At 46.3% G+C, this 15,140-nt stretch overlaps 1 protein-coding gene across 2 annotated transcripts in view; it reads left to right on the top strand.

Moving 5' to 3' along the window:
* GJA5 (gap junction protein alpha 5) overlaps window positions 1–11,651 on the top strand; it is a 17,597-nt gene extending 5,946 nt beyond the window's left edge. Inside the window, exons 1-2 of one of the 2 annotated variants that reach the window (XM_017515227.2) lie at window positions 6,614–6,834; window positions 8,066–11,651. In XM_017515227.2, the coding sequence (XP_017370716.1) occupies window positions 8,099–9,175 (1,077 nt within the window). In that variant the 5' untranslated portion in view covers window positions 6,614–6,834; window positions 8,066–8,098 and the 3' untranslated portion in view covers window positions 9,176–11,651. Of the gene's footprint in view, window positions 1–6,613; window positions 6,835–8,065 lie in introns of those variants that run through there. The other variant, XM_017515226.2, reaches the window with a different exon arrangement.
* Window positions 11,652–15,140: the final 3,489 nt, after the last annotated feature.

Consider the following 15,140-nt stretch of genomic DNA (forward strand, 5'->3'; position numbering starts at 1 on the left):
AAAAAAAAAAAAAAATAGTCCCCACTTGCTCAGGTTGCTGTGAGAATCAAATGAAAACAGATATATAAAGACACTTACAGAGTGTCTGGTACATAGAAAGGCACATAACAGTGAGCGTTATTTTATTTCTATTATTTTTATTATCACCTAGATCCAAATTCTTTTTCGTGTATAACTGGGTAAACTAGAAGATGTAGTTGGGAATGTCAAAGGATAATGAAGATTACTGAAGCCGTTGACCATCGAGACCACTTTCTCGTGTAATTCTCCCTACATAGCCATTTTAGAGGGAAATCATTGGGGAGAGAGGAAATCAGAAAAACAGACACACATGAATAAGGCACAAAAAAATTCTGAAATGAAGGTTATGCTTGGTGCTTTGCTTTATAAAGCTACCTTCACGTCTGGCATGGCAGAGGAGCCTGATAAAGACTTTCTGAACTAAACTGCACTGACATGATACTATTTCTCAGGCAGCCTTTAAGTGAGGCCCTTTGGGTCCTTTACAACAGAATTCTCTTAATTGGGAAGCAAGTGAACTCCGTCCTGCGCCACATTCCACTGTATGGCGAGTGGAATTAGAACGTGGGCCCAGGGGATTGTTATCATTACTATGAATAACGATCTTTATTGAGAACCAGAGATCTGTTAGATACTGTCCAGAACATGTGTTGTCCAGAATTAGACTCAGACTGTGGAGTGGTTTTAGCATCTAATTTTGACAAGCTTGGATAAGTTCCCCAGTACTATGAGGGGAGGAGGCAGTAAGGGAGTAGTCCACAGTGATGGAATTTCTGCTCGAGACATGTTCAGTCCTGCTAAGCCAAGGGAAAGGCTCGCTCACAGGCAGAAGAAAGACTCAGTGGCTCCCCTCTCCCTGGTGTTCCAATCACCATCGTCGCTGGGCAGGTGCCTCTATGCCAGCTTCCCAGGGAGGCCCCTCCACTGACTGGCAGCATTGCCCCCAACGTGTTGCTTGGCCTCCGTGTGCATTCCCATCCTTTTCTTCAGCAATTGGGAAAGGATTGCCTTGATCGATTTGGCGTTAGGTGTTTCGGGAGACCTAAATGCTATCAATTCATCCATTGTTGTTTTTACACAGTACATACCGCCCCATACAGGGTGCGCCATTGAGCACCAAGGGATTTGGGGTGGGGGAATTTCAGGAGGGGAATACAGTGATGAACAGAAAAGCAGCTTGTCTTCAAGGAGCTCAGGGTTGAGTGGGAGAGAGAATTTACGGCTTGTAGAGAAAATAATTCTCAGGTGTGTGAGACCCCAAAAACTTTACAGTTCAGCCCAAGGCCCAGCTGCTGACTTGGAGGACACAAAAATTATTGTAAAATACTATATTAGAAGGGACAGGACTGGAATCAATAGAAAGAATTTTCAAGGCATCCCCATGGTAGCACCTCACTCACTCGCAATATACCTTCTAAAAGACTGCTGCAAGCACGGACTTTACTAATTGTGCAGTCCTTTACTTCCCAACCACATTTGGAGGCTTCAGATCAGGCCCCCAGGAGCAAATCATGGACTAAGCATGGCCTAGCACATGGGTTGAGAATGACTGCAAATTCCTAGGCGTGGCTGTTACAGCCCTCTGCAATGTGATCCCGTGTGTTCTGCAGCCTCTCCCTCCATGCTCTGCTCATTGCACTCTACAACCATGCTGATTTTCATTTCAATGAATTTGTTCATGCAGTCTTGCCTTTGTCTGAAATCCCCTCATCTCTTCTGCAACTCCTCCATCCACTCCACACCCCTACAAATATCACGGACACCTAACTCCTACACAAGAGTTATCTCCACTGGGAAGTTCTCTCCAAGGCCTAAGAATTGATGAGCTCCACCCTCGGAAGGGACATGGAATGAAACTTTCTGGCATGCACGTCTTTGAACAGAAACTCCGGAATGAAGCCCTGATTCTGCCACCATTAATCATTTCTTTGAACAAATCACCTTTGCATGTTTCCTCCTCTGCAAAACACAGGCAATAACAATCGTCCCACAGAGTGGTTATGAGGAATTATTTGCTCAACAATAAAAATGGAATGTCTGTAACATTCTGAAGGTATTCAGTCTCAAACAGAACAAATATGACCCTGCTCTCTTGGAACCAACAAGAGAATGTAGAAGCACTTTTTGAACAGTATGTAAGCTTTTATTTTTATTTACTTATCGTAACGTTTTATGTTTATTGCTGACCTTAAGAAGAAAGATTTGAGTCTCCTTAGGACCACTTTGCAAGCTTACTGCTAGCCAAATATTTTCTTCTATCATTAAGAAAGCATTTATTACGTACCAAACGAGAGAGCTTAATGCAATAAGAATACAAAGTAGAAGACAGGGCTTTTGATTTTGAGAAGCATACTCCCCATTTGAGAGAAAAAGCTGTTAAACACTTGAGGAAGGAATCGCGGCTGACTTTATTAATTTTTTTTTTCAGACAAGAGTCTCTCTCTGTTGCCCAGGCTGGAGTGCACTGGCATGATCTTGGCTCACTGCAACCTCTGCCGCCCAGATTCAATTGATTCCCTGCCTCAGCCTCTGAGTAGCTGGGATTACAGGCACCCACCATCACCCTGGGCTAATTTTTGTATTTTTAGTACAGACAGGTTTTCACAATGTTGGCCAGGCTGGTCTTGAACTCCTGACCTCGGGTGATCCACCCACCTCGGCCTCCCAAAGTGCTGGGATCACGGGCATGAGTTATCATGCCCGGCTATTTTCATTAATTTAATAGACATCACTGAGTGCTCAGTAAGTGTCAGGCCTTGCACCTCTTTGGTACTGTTCTCAGGGGAGACTCAGCAAAGTGCCTGCAGGTTGGCTGACAGACAAATTTTTGGAAAACAAGTCTAAGGAAATATATAACCAAGTGTGAGAATGTATCCTACATGCTGGATGGTAATTTAGAGTCTTCTGGAGTTCAGGAAACACCAAAGAGGGCTGAGGTCAATTTTAGAAGACTTCTCCATTTCACTGTAGATCTGTGGAGTCAGGGGAAGAGGTCTGGCTATGAGTTTATGATTAACCTGGGTTGCTCTGAAATGATTTTCTTTGAAAAACATTGGCCATGTAGGGGGACCATAATGTCACTAAGAAGGAGCACGGGGCCAGGCGCGGTGGCTCACACCTGTAATCCAAGCACTTTGGGAGGCCGAGGAGGGCGGATCACCTGAGGTCAGGAGTTTGAGACGAACCTGACCAACATGGTGAAACCGCGTCTCTACTAAAAATACAAAAATTAACTGGGCGTGGTGGTGCGTGCCTGTAATTCCAGCTACTCAGGGGGTGAGACAGGGAGAATTGCTTGAGCCTGGGAGGCAGAGGTTGCAGTGAGCTGAGATCACACCGCTGCACTCCAGCCTGAGTGACAAAGCGAGACTCTGTCTCAAAACAAAAACAAAAACAAAACAAAGAGCAGCAGCACAGGATTAGGAATGTGGATGCCTGAGCTTTATTTCCAGCCATTTGGCCATACAGTACACGAAATAAAGGCATAAAATGATTTATGCTCACTATACACAAAATCCTTCCTCTGGCCCTCTTCCTCTTACCTAAGCACCAATGCTACCATTGCCAAACAAGTTTCCTAATGGCCCCTCCAAAATTTGCTCAGGACAGGACATGTTGAAACAGGATGTTGAAGGTTTTGGAGTGAAGAACCTTTAGAGATGCGATGGTTCTCTTCCAGGTTCTAGGGACCATCTCTTTTTGCCTTGCTAATTTCAGAACCTGTAGCAGTGGCAGAGGGCTTTAGAATGTAATTCTGTAAGACCCTCCCCAAACCCATAAACCAGATTCAGACTTCTTCCCCACATTCCCATAACACCTTATACTTCCTTAATGTTAACACACGTCATGTTTTATTGAAATCATGTGTTTAATGTCTCCTCTTAATTAAGGGGTATCAAGGTCAGTTACATGCCATGAAAGCAGGGAATCCTTGCTTGTTTCCCCTCCTTCCTGCTGTAACCTCATTGTCTAGAGTGATGGCTGGCACCCTGTAGCCACTCAATAAGCTTGTTAAATGAATGAATCAAAGGGACGGACAGTCTAGGCAGAGGGAACATAAGAAGCCAAGATAAATGGGTGAGAAATGCGGAAATGTGTATGTATGCATGGGGAATTGGGAAGCTTAAGTACTGAGGGCGTGAGTAGAACAGTGGAAGAGAGATAACATGAGACCGTACAGTGTTTCAAATGGCAAGTTAAGAAGTCTGGACTTTATAAGTGGAAGGAAGCCCGTGAGGGTAACCGCTAAAGCCATGAGGTGAACTGCCATTGTGTTTGATAGAATTTATTCATGGCATGGGTAACTTCCTGTGCCCCTCCTAACACGCTTCCTGCCAAGAAGCAGAGAATAATCTACAAAGCATTTTATGTGCTATACGCCCAGTAAACTCATTGAGTATCTAATCTACACATTACTTTGGTTGAGATAGGGGTATCCAAAGGGAGCCACGGTAGTTGGAAAACTAACTTCAGCCAGCGACCTTTCACATTATAAACTGAGCATCTGGTACATGGTAGCAATTTTAAGTTTTTTTGACCTTGCCCGAGTGTCAGCAGGAAGTCATAAATGAAAAGTCTTTCACTCTGTTTCCTCTGGTGGGCCCAGGAGGTCTGCCTTACCCCCATCCTCCTCAGCTACTTTCTCTCGTTTCCTCCGGATAAGACATCCTTCCTGATACTGTCTTTCTGGTTTTCCAAGGCGCTCCTTTCTTGTACCTGTGCCTTACCTCTTCCAGGCAGAATTCCTTGGACCGCAGTGAAGGAATCAGCAGTCAAGCCTCTTGGCAGACCAGACCAAAGAGTCACATTCTTTGCCTGGAACTATTTTTATACTTCCTTGGGGACTTGCAAGGAATGAATGACAGAGTGAGAAGGTTAAGGGAAAAGTCTTCAGGGACCGAGTGTGGAAAGCTTGCCCCAAATCCTGGAAGAATATGACATTTGTTTCTTTCTGTTTCCTTTCTATTTCCATTTTCTTCTCATTCCCTCCCCTTCTGCTCTTTCTTGCTCCCTTTTCTTTTCTCCTTTGTCATGCACCTTTCTCTACTTTCTTCTTCTCCCTCCTTCTTCTACTGTCATCCTACCCCACCACTCTCATCGCTAGTAATGGCTGCCTTTTATCCAGTTCTTATTTGCTGAGCACTGTGCTAAGCGTTTTGCACGCATCATCTCATAGCACTCTATGAGTTAACAGTACGTCCATTTTGCAGGTGAGGAAAGTGAAACACAGATTGAATCATTTATCCAAGCCCAGCAGATGGCAACGGGGATTTGTTGAACCTCAGTAAATCTAACTTCCACATCTGTCTTTTCCTAAGCCTTACACGGTCTTTTTCTCCATTTCCAACTCCCCCTTGTCACTCCCTTTTCTTTTCAGTCTCTCTCCCTGCCTCTTTTTTCTCAGACACTCACCCCAGTCCAGTCACTGCACGTGTGTGGCTGACCCTGAAGGTGCTGAACGCTGTACACGTGCCCAGCAGAGATGACAGACCATTCAAATTCTTATCTAATCAGCCATTTTCCTTTTGAGTACCTGCCCCACAATTTTCCACATTTGGGGGCTGAAACAGGGGGCGATTCACCACCTAAGGAAATGGGGCACGTGTCTGATCACAAATGACGTGAAAGGCCTCAAGACCTGGATGGGTCTTTGATATAGAGAGGAGCAGAGATAAAACCCTTTCTGCTCACTCAGAAACTCCCTCATTCCCCGGGACTCTGTACGCTCTCAAGGTTTGGGACCTGGGTTCTGAGAGAAGACAGGGCAAGGAGGTTGGTCCCTGTCAAGGTAACAATCAACTCAGGAGCTGAGGAAACCCGGACTCTGAAATGTGCCACCCGGACCCATCTTTCTCCATAAGCGTAAAGAACGTTCAGATAGAAGCCAGGAGCACGTTGGCAGCAAAGATATGAAGGTCAAAGTTCAAACTTGACAACCTCTAAGGTCCCACCCAAATCTGAGGTTTTATGATTCTAAGAAGGGAATATTTATGTTCCATTCCCTCTGAGATCTTTGTCATGCTGTTGGTTAGGAATGATTAGAGACTTAAACCATAAGGGCATTTATCTATTTATTTATTTATTTTTTATAGAGATGGGGTTTCATCTTGTTGGTCAAGCTGGTCTCTAACTCCTGACCTTGTGATCCCCCCTGCCGCCTCGGCCTCCCAAAGTGCTAGGATTACAGGCATGAGCCACCGCACCTGGCCAAACCATGAGGGCATTTATTATTAACTAAGTAAGAATTCTGGAGGTAGGTGCCTCAAGAGTTGATTCAGAGGCCTCAGGGCACTGGCTGACATTTTTGAGATTCTCTGGACAGCTTCAGACATCTTGGTTCACGCAACTCCATCCACAGGCAGGAAGCAATAGGGGTGAGGAAGCACCCTCCTGGTCACCAAGGGATGGGAGCACTGTGAGTGGGGTTCTCTCTTGTTCACAGGGGGATAGGAACACTCCATTTGTTAGGGGGTAGAAAAACCTTTTCTGGAGCATTCCCTCTGCTTTAGATTCTCCCCATACCTCACCTACCAGAACTAACTGCAGGGGGGATTGAGAAAGTGATACTTGGCTTTTTCACCCTGCCAATGGGAGGCAGGCAAGAAACAGGGAATTGGTTTGCTATTGGGTAGGAAACCACAGTGCCTGTCAGCCCCTCCTTCCTTCACTCAAGTAAGATGTTCTAAACACCTACTCTGGGCCAGGCTCTGGTGATACAGAAGAAAAGACAGTCTCCAGTTTCAAACAGTCCCTGCTGGGAGAACACAGACAGGCCGAGGATTACAACACAAGGCAGCAAACACTGGGAGACCAGTAAGTGTCCCGAGAGCCATCACAGGAGCTGAAGAGGCTCAACTCGAGGGAGGAGGGAGGGCTGGAGGAAGCAATGACTAGTTAGGTTTTGAAAGGTAAATGGGATTCATCTAGGGTTGAGGGGACAGGTAGGGGTACAGGAGGAGGGCACATGGGAAGACTTGGCATGGCTGGACAAAAGGAACTCATGTGGATGGGCAGGAAGAGTCTGGAAAAGCAGACCAGGGCCAGATGAGGGAGGATTTTGTATGGGACATAAAGTTTTGTGACATTTATTCTGGAAGTAAGAGTGAGCAGATCTGTGTGTGGGAACCTTATTTAAACGAGACACACAAACTTAGCAACAGGGTGAGCTGAGCTGCGTGGCTGGAATGGTGTGTTGTACTGAGGTATGGGAGATCAACATTGTCTTACCAGCCAAGGAAAGTCAGCACCCATCTGCGATACTGTTAGCTGGCAGGACCAAAGCACCCTTTTTGTTTACCACCACCTAACACCCCTGGCCCATGCCGGGCGGTTCTGATTTTTGCAGAGTGCTTCCTGCGGGGACAAATTTGCCAATCCCACCCTCACTCCTTCCTCCTCCACCTAGTTCTGTCCTCTGAAGCCATAAAAAAAATCCTTTCCATCCAACAGCCATTTAAACATTTGGAACAGTTGTGGAATGATTTTCAGAATATCACACACCGCATCTCATTTAATCCTCAGAATTCTCTGGTGTAGCTATTCGCAGCCCCATCTGATAGATGAAGAAACAGACTCAGTGGGGTAAATGCCCAGAGTCACATTTGCAGACCCCAATCCTGTGTTCAATACTCATGTTTCTCCAGTGCAGTCCCTGACTGCCTGCATCAGAATCACTTGGGCTGCTTGTTGCAAATCCAGATTCCTGGGGGCCATCCAAGACCTCCTGAAGCAGAATTAGTGGGGCAAGCGCAGAATCTATATTGTAACACACACCTCTGTGTGTGTGTGTATTTCTAGAACTGTTAAAGTGTAGGATCCACGCTCTCATCTTGCTAATATCACTACTTTGAATCTTCACTTTCTTTTTATTTTTGCTGGGAAATGAAAGAGAGCTTTTTTTGGGGTGCTTTGCCTTCTAAATTGCATTTTCTTCAAGAACCCATTGGTATGGATCAGTGGACTCCCAGAACGTGATACACCTTGCAGACCTTCACAGAACAAACATCCTTCTCCTTTTCTCTCCTTCTCTCTTCCCCATGTGCAGAAGTTTTGGCGTCTGTCCCCTGGCTGAGCCACGATGGGCGACTGGAGCTTCCTGGGAGAGTTCCTGGAGGAGGTACACAAGCACTCCACCGTGGTAGGCAAGGTCTGGCTCACTGTCCTCTTCATATTCCGCATGCTCGTGCTGGGCACAGCTGCTGAGTCTTCCTGGGGGGACGAGCAGGCTGATTTCCGCTGCGATACGATTCAGCCTGGCTGCCAGAACGTGTGCTACGACCAGGCTTTCCCCATCTCCCACATTCGCTTCTGGGTGCTGCAGATCATCTTTGTCTCCACGCCCTCCCTGGTGTACATGGGCCACGCCATGCACACGGTGCGCATGCAGGAGAAGCGCAGGCTGCGGGAGGCCGAGAAGGCCAGAGAGGGCGGCGGCTCCGGCTCCTACGAGTACCCGGTGGCCGAGAAGGCAGAGCCGTCCTGCTGGGAGGAAGGGAACGGGAGGATCGTGCTGCAGGGCACTCTGCTCCACACCTACGTGTGCAGCATCCTGATCCGCACCACCATGGAGGTGGGCTTCATCGTGGGCCAGTACCTCATCTACGGAGTTTTCCTGACCACCCTGCACGTCTGCCGCAGGAGCCCCTGTCCCCACCCAGTCAACTGCTACGTATCCCGACCCACGGAGAAGAATGTCTTCATCGTCTTTATGCTGGCTGTGGCTGCGCTGTCCCTCTTCCTTAGCCTGGCCGAACTCTACCACCTGGGCTGGAAGAAGATCAGACAGCGATGCGTCAAGTCGCGGCAGGACATGGCTAAGTGCCAGCTCTCCGGCCCCTCTGCGAGCACAGTCCAGAGGTGCACACCACCCCCTGACTTCAACCAGTGCCTGCAGAGCGGCCCTGGGGGGAAATTCTTCAATTCCTTCAGCAATAATATGGCCTCCCAACAAAACACAGACAACCTGGCCGCTGAGCAAGTGCGAGGCCAGGAGCAGACTCCTGAGAAAGGTTTCATCCAGGTTCCTTATGACCAGAAGCCTGAGCTGCCCAACGGGGTCTCACCGGGTCACCGCCTCCCCCATGGCTACCACAGCGACAAGCGACGTCTTAGTAAGGCCAGCAGCAAGGCCAGGTCAGATGACCTATCAGTGTGACCCTCCTTCATGGGAGGACCAGGACCAGATGGGAACAAAGGAGGCTCAGAGAGGAAAGATGTGTCCCTTCTGACGTTTCCTCAGTCATCATTGCTTAGTTCCTTTGGGCCCCAGGTCTCAATGACATTGCTCGTCAATTCTAGAATCTATAACCACGGCTCTGGGATAATAAGAGATGTGACTACCCACCCAGACCGCAGTTCCCTCCCCACCCTCTACCCAGCATAATCAATGAAGCCTTTCGGATTAGTCAAGAAACAGGGTAGAGGAAGGGAAGGGAAGCATGGCAGAAGCTAGCCTGGAAGCTAGCCTCTGGCTAGAGGGAGAGAATGACTCTCTCTCTGCATACCAGCCACATACCAGATGAGTTCTCTAAGTTCCTACCCTTCCCCCCTCGACCCGATCACCCGCGCTCCTCCAAGGAAGAGCTCCAAGTTCCTGGCCAATAGAGAGCATGTATCAAGGAACTTGCAATAGACATGTTCTTGAATCTGTTGTCTCCATAGACCATTCCTTGCAGTAGTGGTGAGATGGCCTTGGGCTGCCCTTGGCTTCTCCTTCCTCTACTCCATCTTTAAAAGGGCTTCTTGGAACTTCACCGGCAGCCTCAACTTTACAAGTGCCTTGGTATGTACCTCTGGCAGATGTCCCGCCCTGGTGATGTTGCAACCTTTCCTTCTGCCAGAGTGTACAGCCAGCCTGTGAAGGTGTCAGCTCTGCTGTGGAGTCACTGTACACACAAACTCCACTGGAATTCCTGCCACCACCTGTCATCCTGCAGCTCCTTTACAGTTCAATCCAATGACAGAAACCATCCCTTCCCTTTCTTTCTCCCTTGGCTGTTCACCAGCCATTCCCTAAAGGCCTTATCGACAGGAATACCCAGGAAGCCGTTGTCCTCTCTCGAACCCCAACCAGATCACCAGCCACTGAGGCCAATGGAATTTCCCCAGGTCTTGTTAAAACAAAGAAAGCATTGTGCTTCTCGGATTCCCCTTGTGGAAAAAAAAATTCTGCTGTGAAGATGAAAACAAAAAAGGAGAGAAAACACTGGAAAACTATTTTCTCCTATTTACTTCCTTCACTGCCAACTTAGTGCCAAGAGGAGGTGTGATGACAGCTATGGAGGCCCCCAGAGTTCTCTCTCCCTGGAGGCTTTAGCAGGGGCATGGAAATAGTAGGGGAATCTCCAGCTCACTTGGCAGGGCCTTTATTTAAAGAGCACAGAGATTCCTATGCCTCCCTAGTGCCCGTAATGAGACTGTCACGTGGGGGCTGCAGAAAAGCCTTGCCTTCCCCAAGGACTGGCCTGGTTTCTGTATTCACTGGATCTATAATGGGTTGCTGTTGTTTTGGATGAAGGTAAAGGATGCTTGGAATTGGATATTGAACTTATAGAAAGATTATTACATTATTAAAATGCACATGCATGCGCGTGTGTGTGTGTATGTGTGTGTGCGTGCGTGTGCGCTAAGATGGGTAAAGGGGAGGGAAGTCGTGAAATAAGGAAAGGAAATCACACAGGAACTTGTGTCTTCTCTGGCTGCCTGGCAGAGGGGCTGAGTCTCACTGTCTTGGTGTTATTAACCTAAACAGATAGGCATGGGAGGCTGGGACGGAGGAGGGTAAAGGCTCAGAGGGAGGTTGAATCTCTGACTCACCAGCCCTCTGCTGCTATTTGGATGCTATGGTTGAGTGAAAGGAAAATGAGAGTAGAGGAGTGGAGGAAAGTGACCAGGATGCCATTCGGGAAGGAATGTCTGATCATTCCAGGTCCCTGGAGGGGACACCTTTTAATCTATTTCCCGGCATTCATATTCTCTCTCCTTCTATCTCTGAAATGTTTTATGAAATGAGTGTTCTTGAATTAGAAATTCTGTGGGATCAATCTTTCCTGGTGAGGCTTTTATAAAGGAAAAAGAAAATAAAATGTGTAATTTGTCTTAATAAAATCGATCTCTCTCTCTTTCACTGTCCGCTTCATGCTGTGACTGTAAGGGAAGGATGGCAGACTTGGTGGGCAGGGGCACTTGGACTATACCCACCAGTAAGCCAGTAATGCAAAGAGCTTTGAAGTCAGGCATGCTCATGCAAGGGTTAAAATTCCAGTTGCTAACTTACATCTGGACTCCAGCAAGACAATTTCTGAGGCTTGGTCTTCTCTTCTGTAAATTGGGCCCTATTAATATCTACCTCATAGTGCCGTTAACTGAGCTGTTAACTACCTCATAGGGCTGTTAACTGAGTTGCCTGTGAAGAGTTCAGCAGAGTGCTTGGGAAATAACAGTCACTACGTGGTAATTGTTGTTATTATCTGATTGTTTTTGTTATTATTTTGAATACACCACAGTATTTGGAAATGGAATGTTGAGGGATGATTCCAGAACTTCCGTTTATCAAGCCTACAATCTGCCTAGTGTGATCAGATTAACTCACATTATTCTCTTTTAACAATTAGAATAAAATTAAACAGGAATTCATTTATGTCAATTCTAGGAACCATAGGCTCCAGGAGGTGATACATAAAAACAAAACAAAACAACGACAACAAAAACACTAACAAACTACACAGAGAAAAGGGGAGACCTGACCTGGACCTAAAAAATGAGAAGGCTTTACAGAAGTAGAGACCCCAAGGATGAGTCTGTGAAACAGGTCTTTGTATCGCGTTTTATGGATATGTAAGCTGATGCTCAGGAAAGTTCCCTGGGAGTGGGGCTGCTTCTCACTGGCTTCCCTGAACTGAGATTTCATCTAGTTGCAGGAAGAGAAATAACTGCTGCTCCAAACAGAGGATCGAGGGACCGACCCCCTAACCTTTCACCAACAGATGGGCATCATTTCTGTGAGAAGATTCGGAAAGGCAAACAGAAGTGTTATCTTAACTACCAATCAGTCTTATTTATCAGGGCGGGAAAGCTTTTCAAAAACGGTCTTGCAGAGAGATCATAGAACGCATATTATGACACCAACATGGAGACTTCGGAGTACACCTGGCCTCTGTCTGAGGATAAGGTGCTTAGCCCAGAGATACTGGAATTGTCCAACTAGAGAAAACATCTGGAACTCAATTTTTTCTACTAGGAAAAAAAAAAACAGTCCATCTCATATTTTTATAAACATAGCCATTAACATTGAACAGTTCATATTATGCCAGACTGCTAACGCTAAGGAACTTAGAGTAAGATTTCAACCTCATTTTCTTCCTGTCCCCCTCTCTTCTAAAGCGTCATCACTAAAGAGCGTAAGCTGGTTGGTAACAGAATGAACACACTCCGAGTTGCAGGCCCCTTTAGGCCCATTTCCTTAAATTGCTTCCTCCAGTGCCAGATAAGACCAGAATGTCTACCAGAATGTTTCATTCCAATGGCTCTAGTGTGTAAGTGGTTAAATGCTAATAATACTCCTATGTAAAATCATAGCATGAATGGGTTTCAGATTTTTTCCCCAATAGCAAATTGTGATACCAGAGAGAAAAACAAAAGAGCAAGGACAGTAGGCACCTTGTAGGCGTCTTGAAGGATTGCTGTCATGATGTGGAAATCAGGAAAATAGCGAGGCTGCAGGGAGCTGCCTATGTCCCAATCCTCAGGAGGTTCTGGAAGCCCCTGCAGTTGGTCCTTGATAATAAACAGGTTTTTTTAAATCCTAGATTTGTAAGTAGAATAGGATTAGGGATTTTTCCTCTCCTTGGTCACTTGACAGTCATCAGAGATAGGTAGGGTCTATAGTTTTTTTATTGTCATTTCAACTGGAAAATACTGTCACTCAGCAAAGAATTCTTGAACAGCTAGGCATTATGTTAGGCTTTAGGAGTATAATTTTAGAAACCACACATGGTTCCTGCCATTTGGATCTTATAGTCTGGTGGGGAAGGCACTCTAACACAAACAAACAAATAAAATAATTGTGTGTGTGTGTGTGTGTGTGTGTGTGTGTGTGCGCGCGCGCGCGCGCGCTCGAGACAGGGCCTCACTATATTGCCCAGGCTGGAGTGCAGTGGCACGATCTGAGCTCACTGCAAACTCTGCCTTCTGGATTCGAGTGATTCTTGTGTCTCAGCCTCCCGAGTAGCTGGGATTACAGGTGTGTGCTACCATTTTTAGTAGAGAGAGAGTTTTGTCATGTTGGCAAGGCTGGTCTCAAACTCCTGGCCTCAAGTGATCCAACGGTCTCAGCCTCCGAAAGTACTGGGATTACAGGTGTGATTCACCGGACCCAGCTAAATAAAATCATTTAAATTGCGAGAAATGTCAGAAGGAAACAAATAAGGGGTTAACAGAGGTGAGCTGAGAGATTCTGGTATTCAGATAGGGCAGCAGAAAGTCCTTTCTGAGGAGGTAACACTGAAAGCTGAGATAGGACAGCTTAGAAGCCGGGTACTGCTGCATAGGGGAAGAACCCAGGTGAGTGAGTCTAAATTCCTTCCAGAAAATTCCAGAATACAGCTGTCCTTTATCTCAATTTGGTCCAACATTTTTGAAAGAGATAGAATTCAAACAGCAATTAAAACAGCACGGTTTGGCACCAACTGTAGCAAAACGCACATACCTCTTTCTGCAAAAATTTCAAAGGACAGAAATCTTTTCACTCAAGGAAGCAGAAGGAGCATATGTAAAAGATCTGAATTAAAACAAGTAAATACATGTTAAGTTCTAAAAGCCCTATTTTTTTTTTTTCCCATCATCAGGAAGACTGTCAGAATCCACCAGTATCAATGCTGATAACACACTTGGGGCCTTCTAAACTAGGCCTATTCTGTGGGGTAGGGCTGGAGAGGGGAGGCAGGCGTGCTCCGGAAGGGAGTCCAGCCCAGGCATGTTGGAAGAACACTATATCCAAAGGGGCTAGTTGAGAGTCAGCAGGGCATGGTCCAGAGCAGCCTTAACATCGGGGAAGTGAAAGCAGCAAAACATCAAGTATACAGAGAGGGAGAAGTGGGGAATGGGGGAGGTGGAGGAGCACACAGCAGGGAAGCCAGGCTGCGAGAAGTTGCATAAGACACTAGGCAGGCAGGCACTGTCAGGGACATGTCTCAGCTGGCAGTGGGGCCCCAGTTCCTGATCTGGATTTGGAGCTAGACCTCCAGACTCAGGGAAGAGTGTCTGACATGAGCAGAGCAGGGCTTCATCCTAGTAGCTGGGTTACTAAGCAAAGCACTAAGACAGAGTCTTGGATAGCGTGTAAGCAGGCTCTTGTACTTTTGTGGGGCCCATTATCAGAATTTCAGAGGTGTGGATGAATAAGCTGAGCCAAGCTATTGCTGGCAATATATATGACGTTTACAGATACGGTACCTTCAAAGCCTTAAACCAAAGGAATGACAACAGTGAGACTTCCAAGTCTCATCAAGCCAGCAGGTGGGGAGATGACTTGGCGGATGGAAGCTAATGCTTTTCTTCTTTCTTTCTTTTTTTTTTTTTTTTAAATTTCATTTAATTAGTTTTAAAATTTATTCTCTACTCAGAAAGAAGCATAAATAAAGGTTGCACTCTTATGTAAAGACCTGACAATACATACAATGGTCCTCTGCTGATTTGGAAGCAAGGACAGTTTTCTATGATAGTCTGTTCTTTATAAAGTATAACTGTTATGTGAAAAAAATAAAATCCATTTCTTATTGTAATCATTTTTCTTGTTTGAGGTTTCTTTTCCATACCCTGAATCTATGACACCCAACTACAAGTTTGGGAATATTGCTTCTGAGGCCCATTCTTTGATGAGAAAGTTCAGTCCCAACTGGGAAAAGTACCTGAGTCCCTGCCTTTTCAACCTAATACTACACCTAGTATCTAGAGAAAGAAATCAGGCCCGACATGGCGGTGGGCACCTATAATCCCAGCTACTCGGGAGGCTGAGGCAGGAGAATGCTTGAACCTGGGCTGCGGACATTGCAGTGAGCCAAGATTGCAGCAGTGCACTCTAGCCTGGCAACAGAGCAAGACTGTTTCAAATGAAACTCAGC

The sequence above is a fragment of the Cebus imitator genome, unplaced genomic scaffold (genome assembly GCF_001604975.1).
Source record: "Cebus imitator isolate Cc_AM_T3 unplaced genomic scaffold, Cebus_imitator-1.0 Scaffold543, whole genome shotgun sequence".
NCBI classification, from domain to species: domain Eukaryota; kingdom Metazoa; phylum Chordata; class Mammalia; order Primates; family Cebidae; genus Cebus; species Cebus imitator.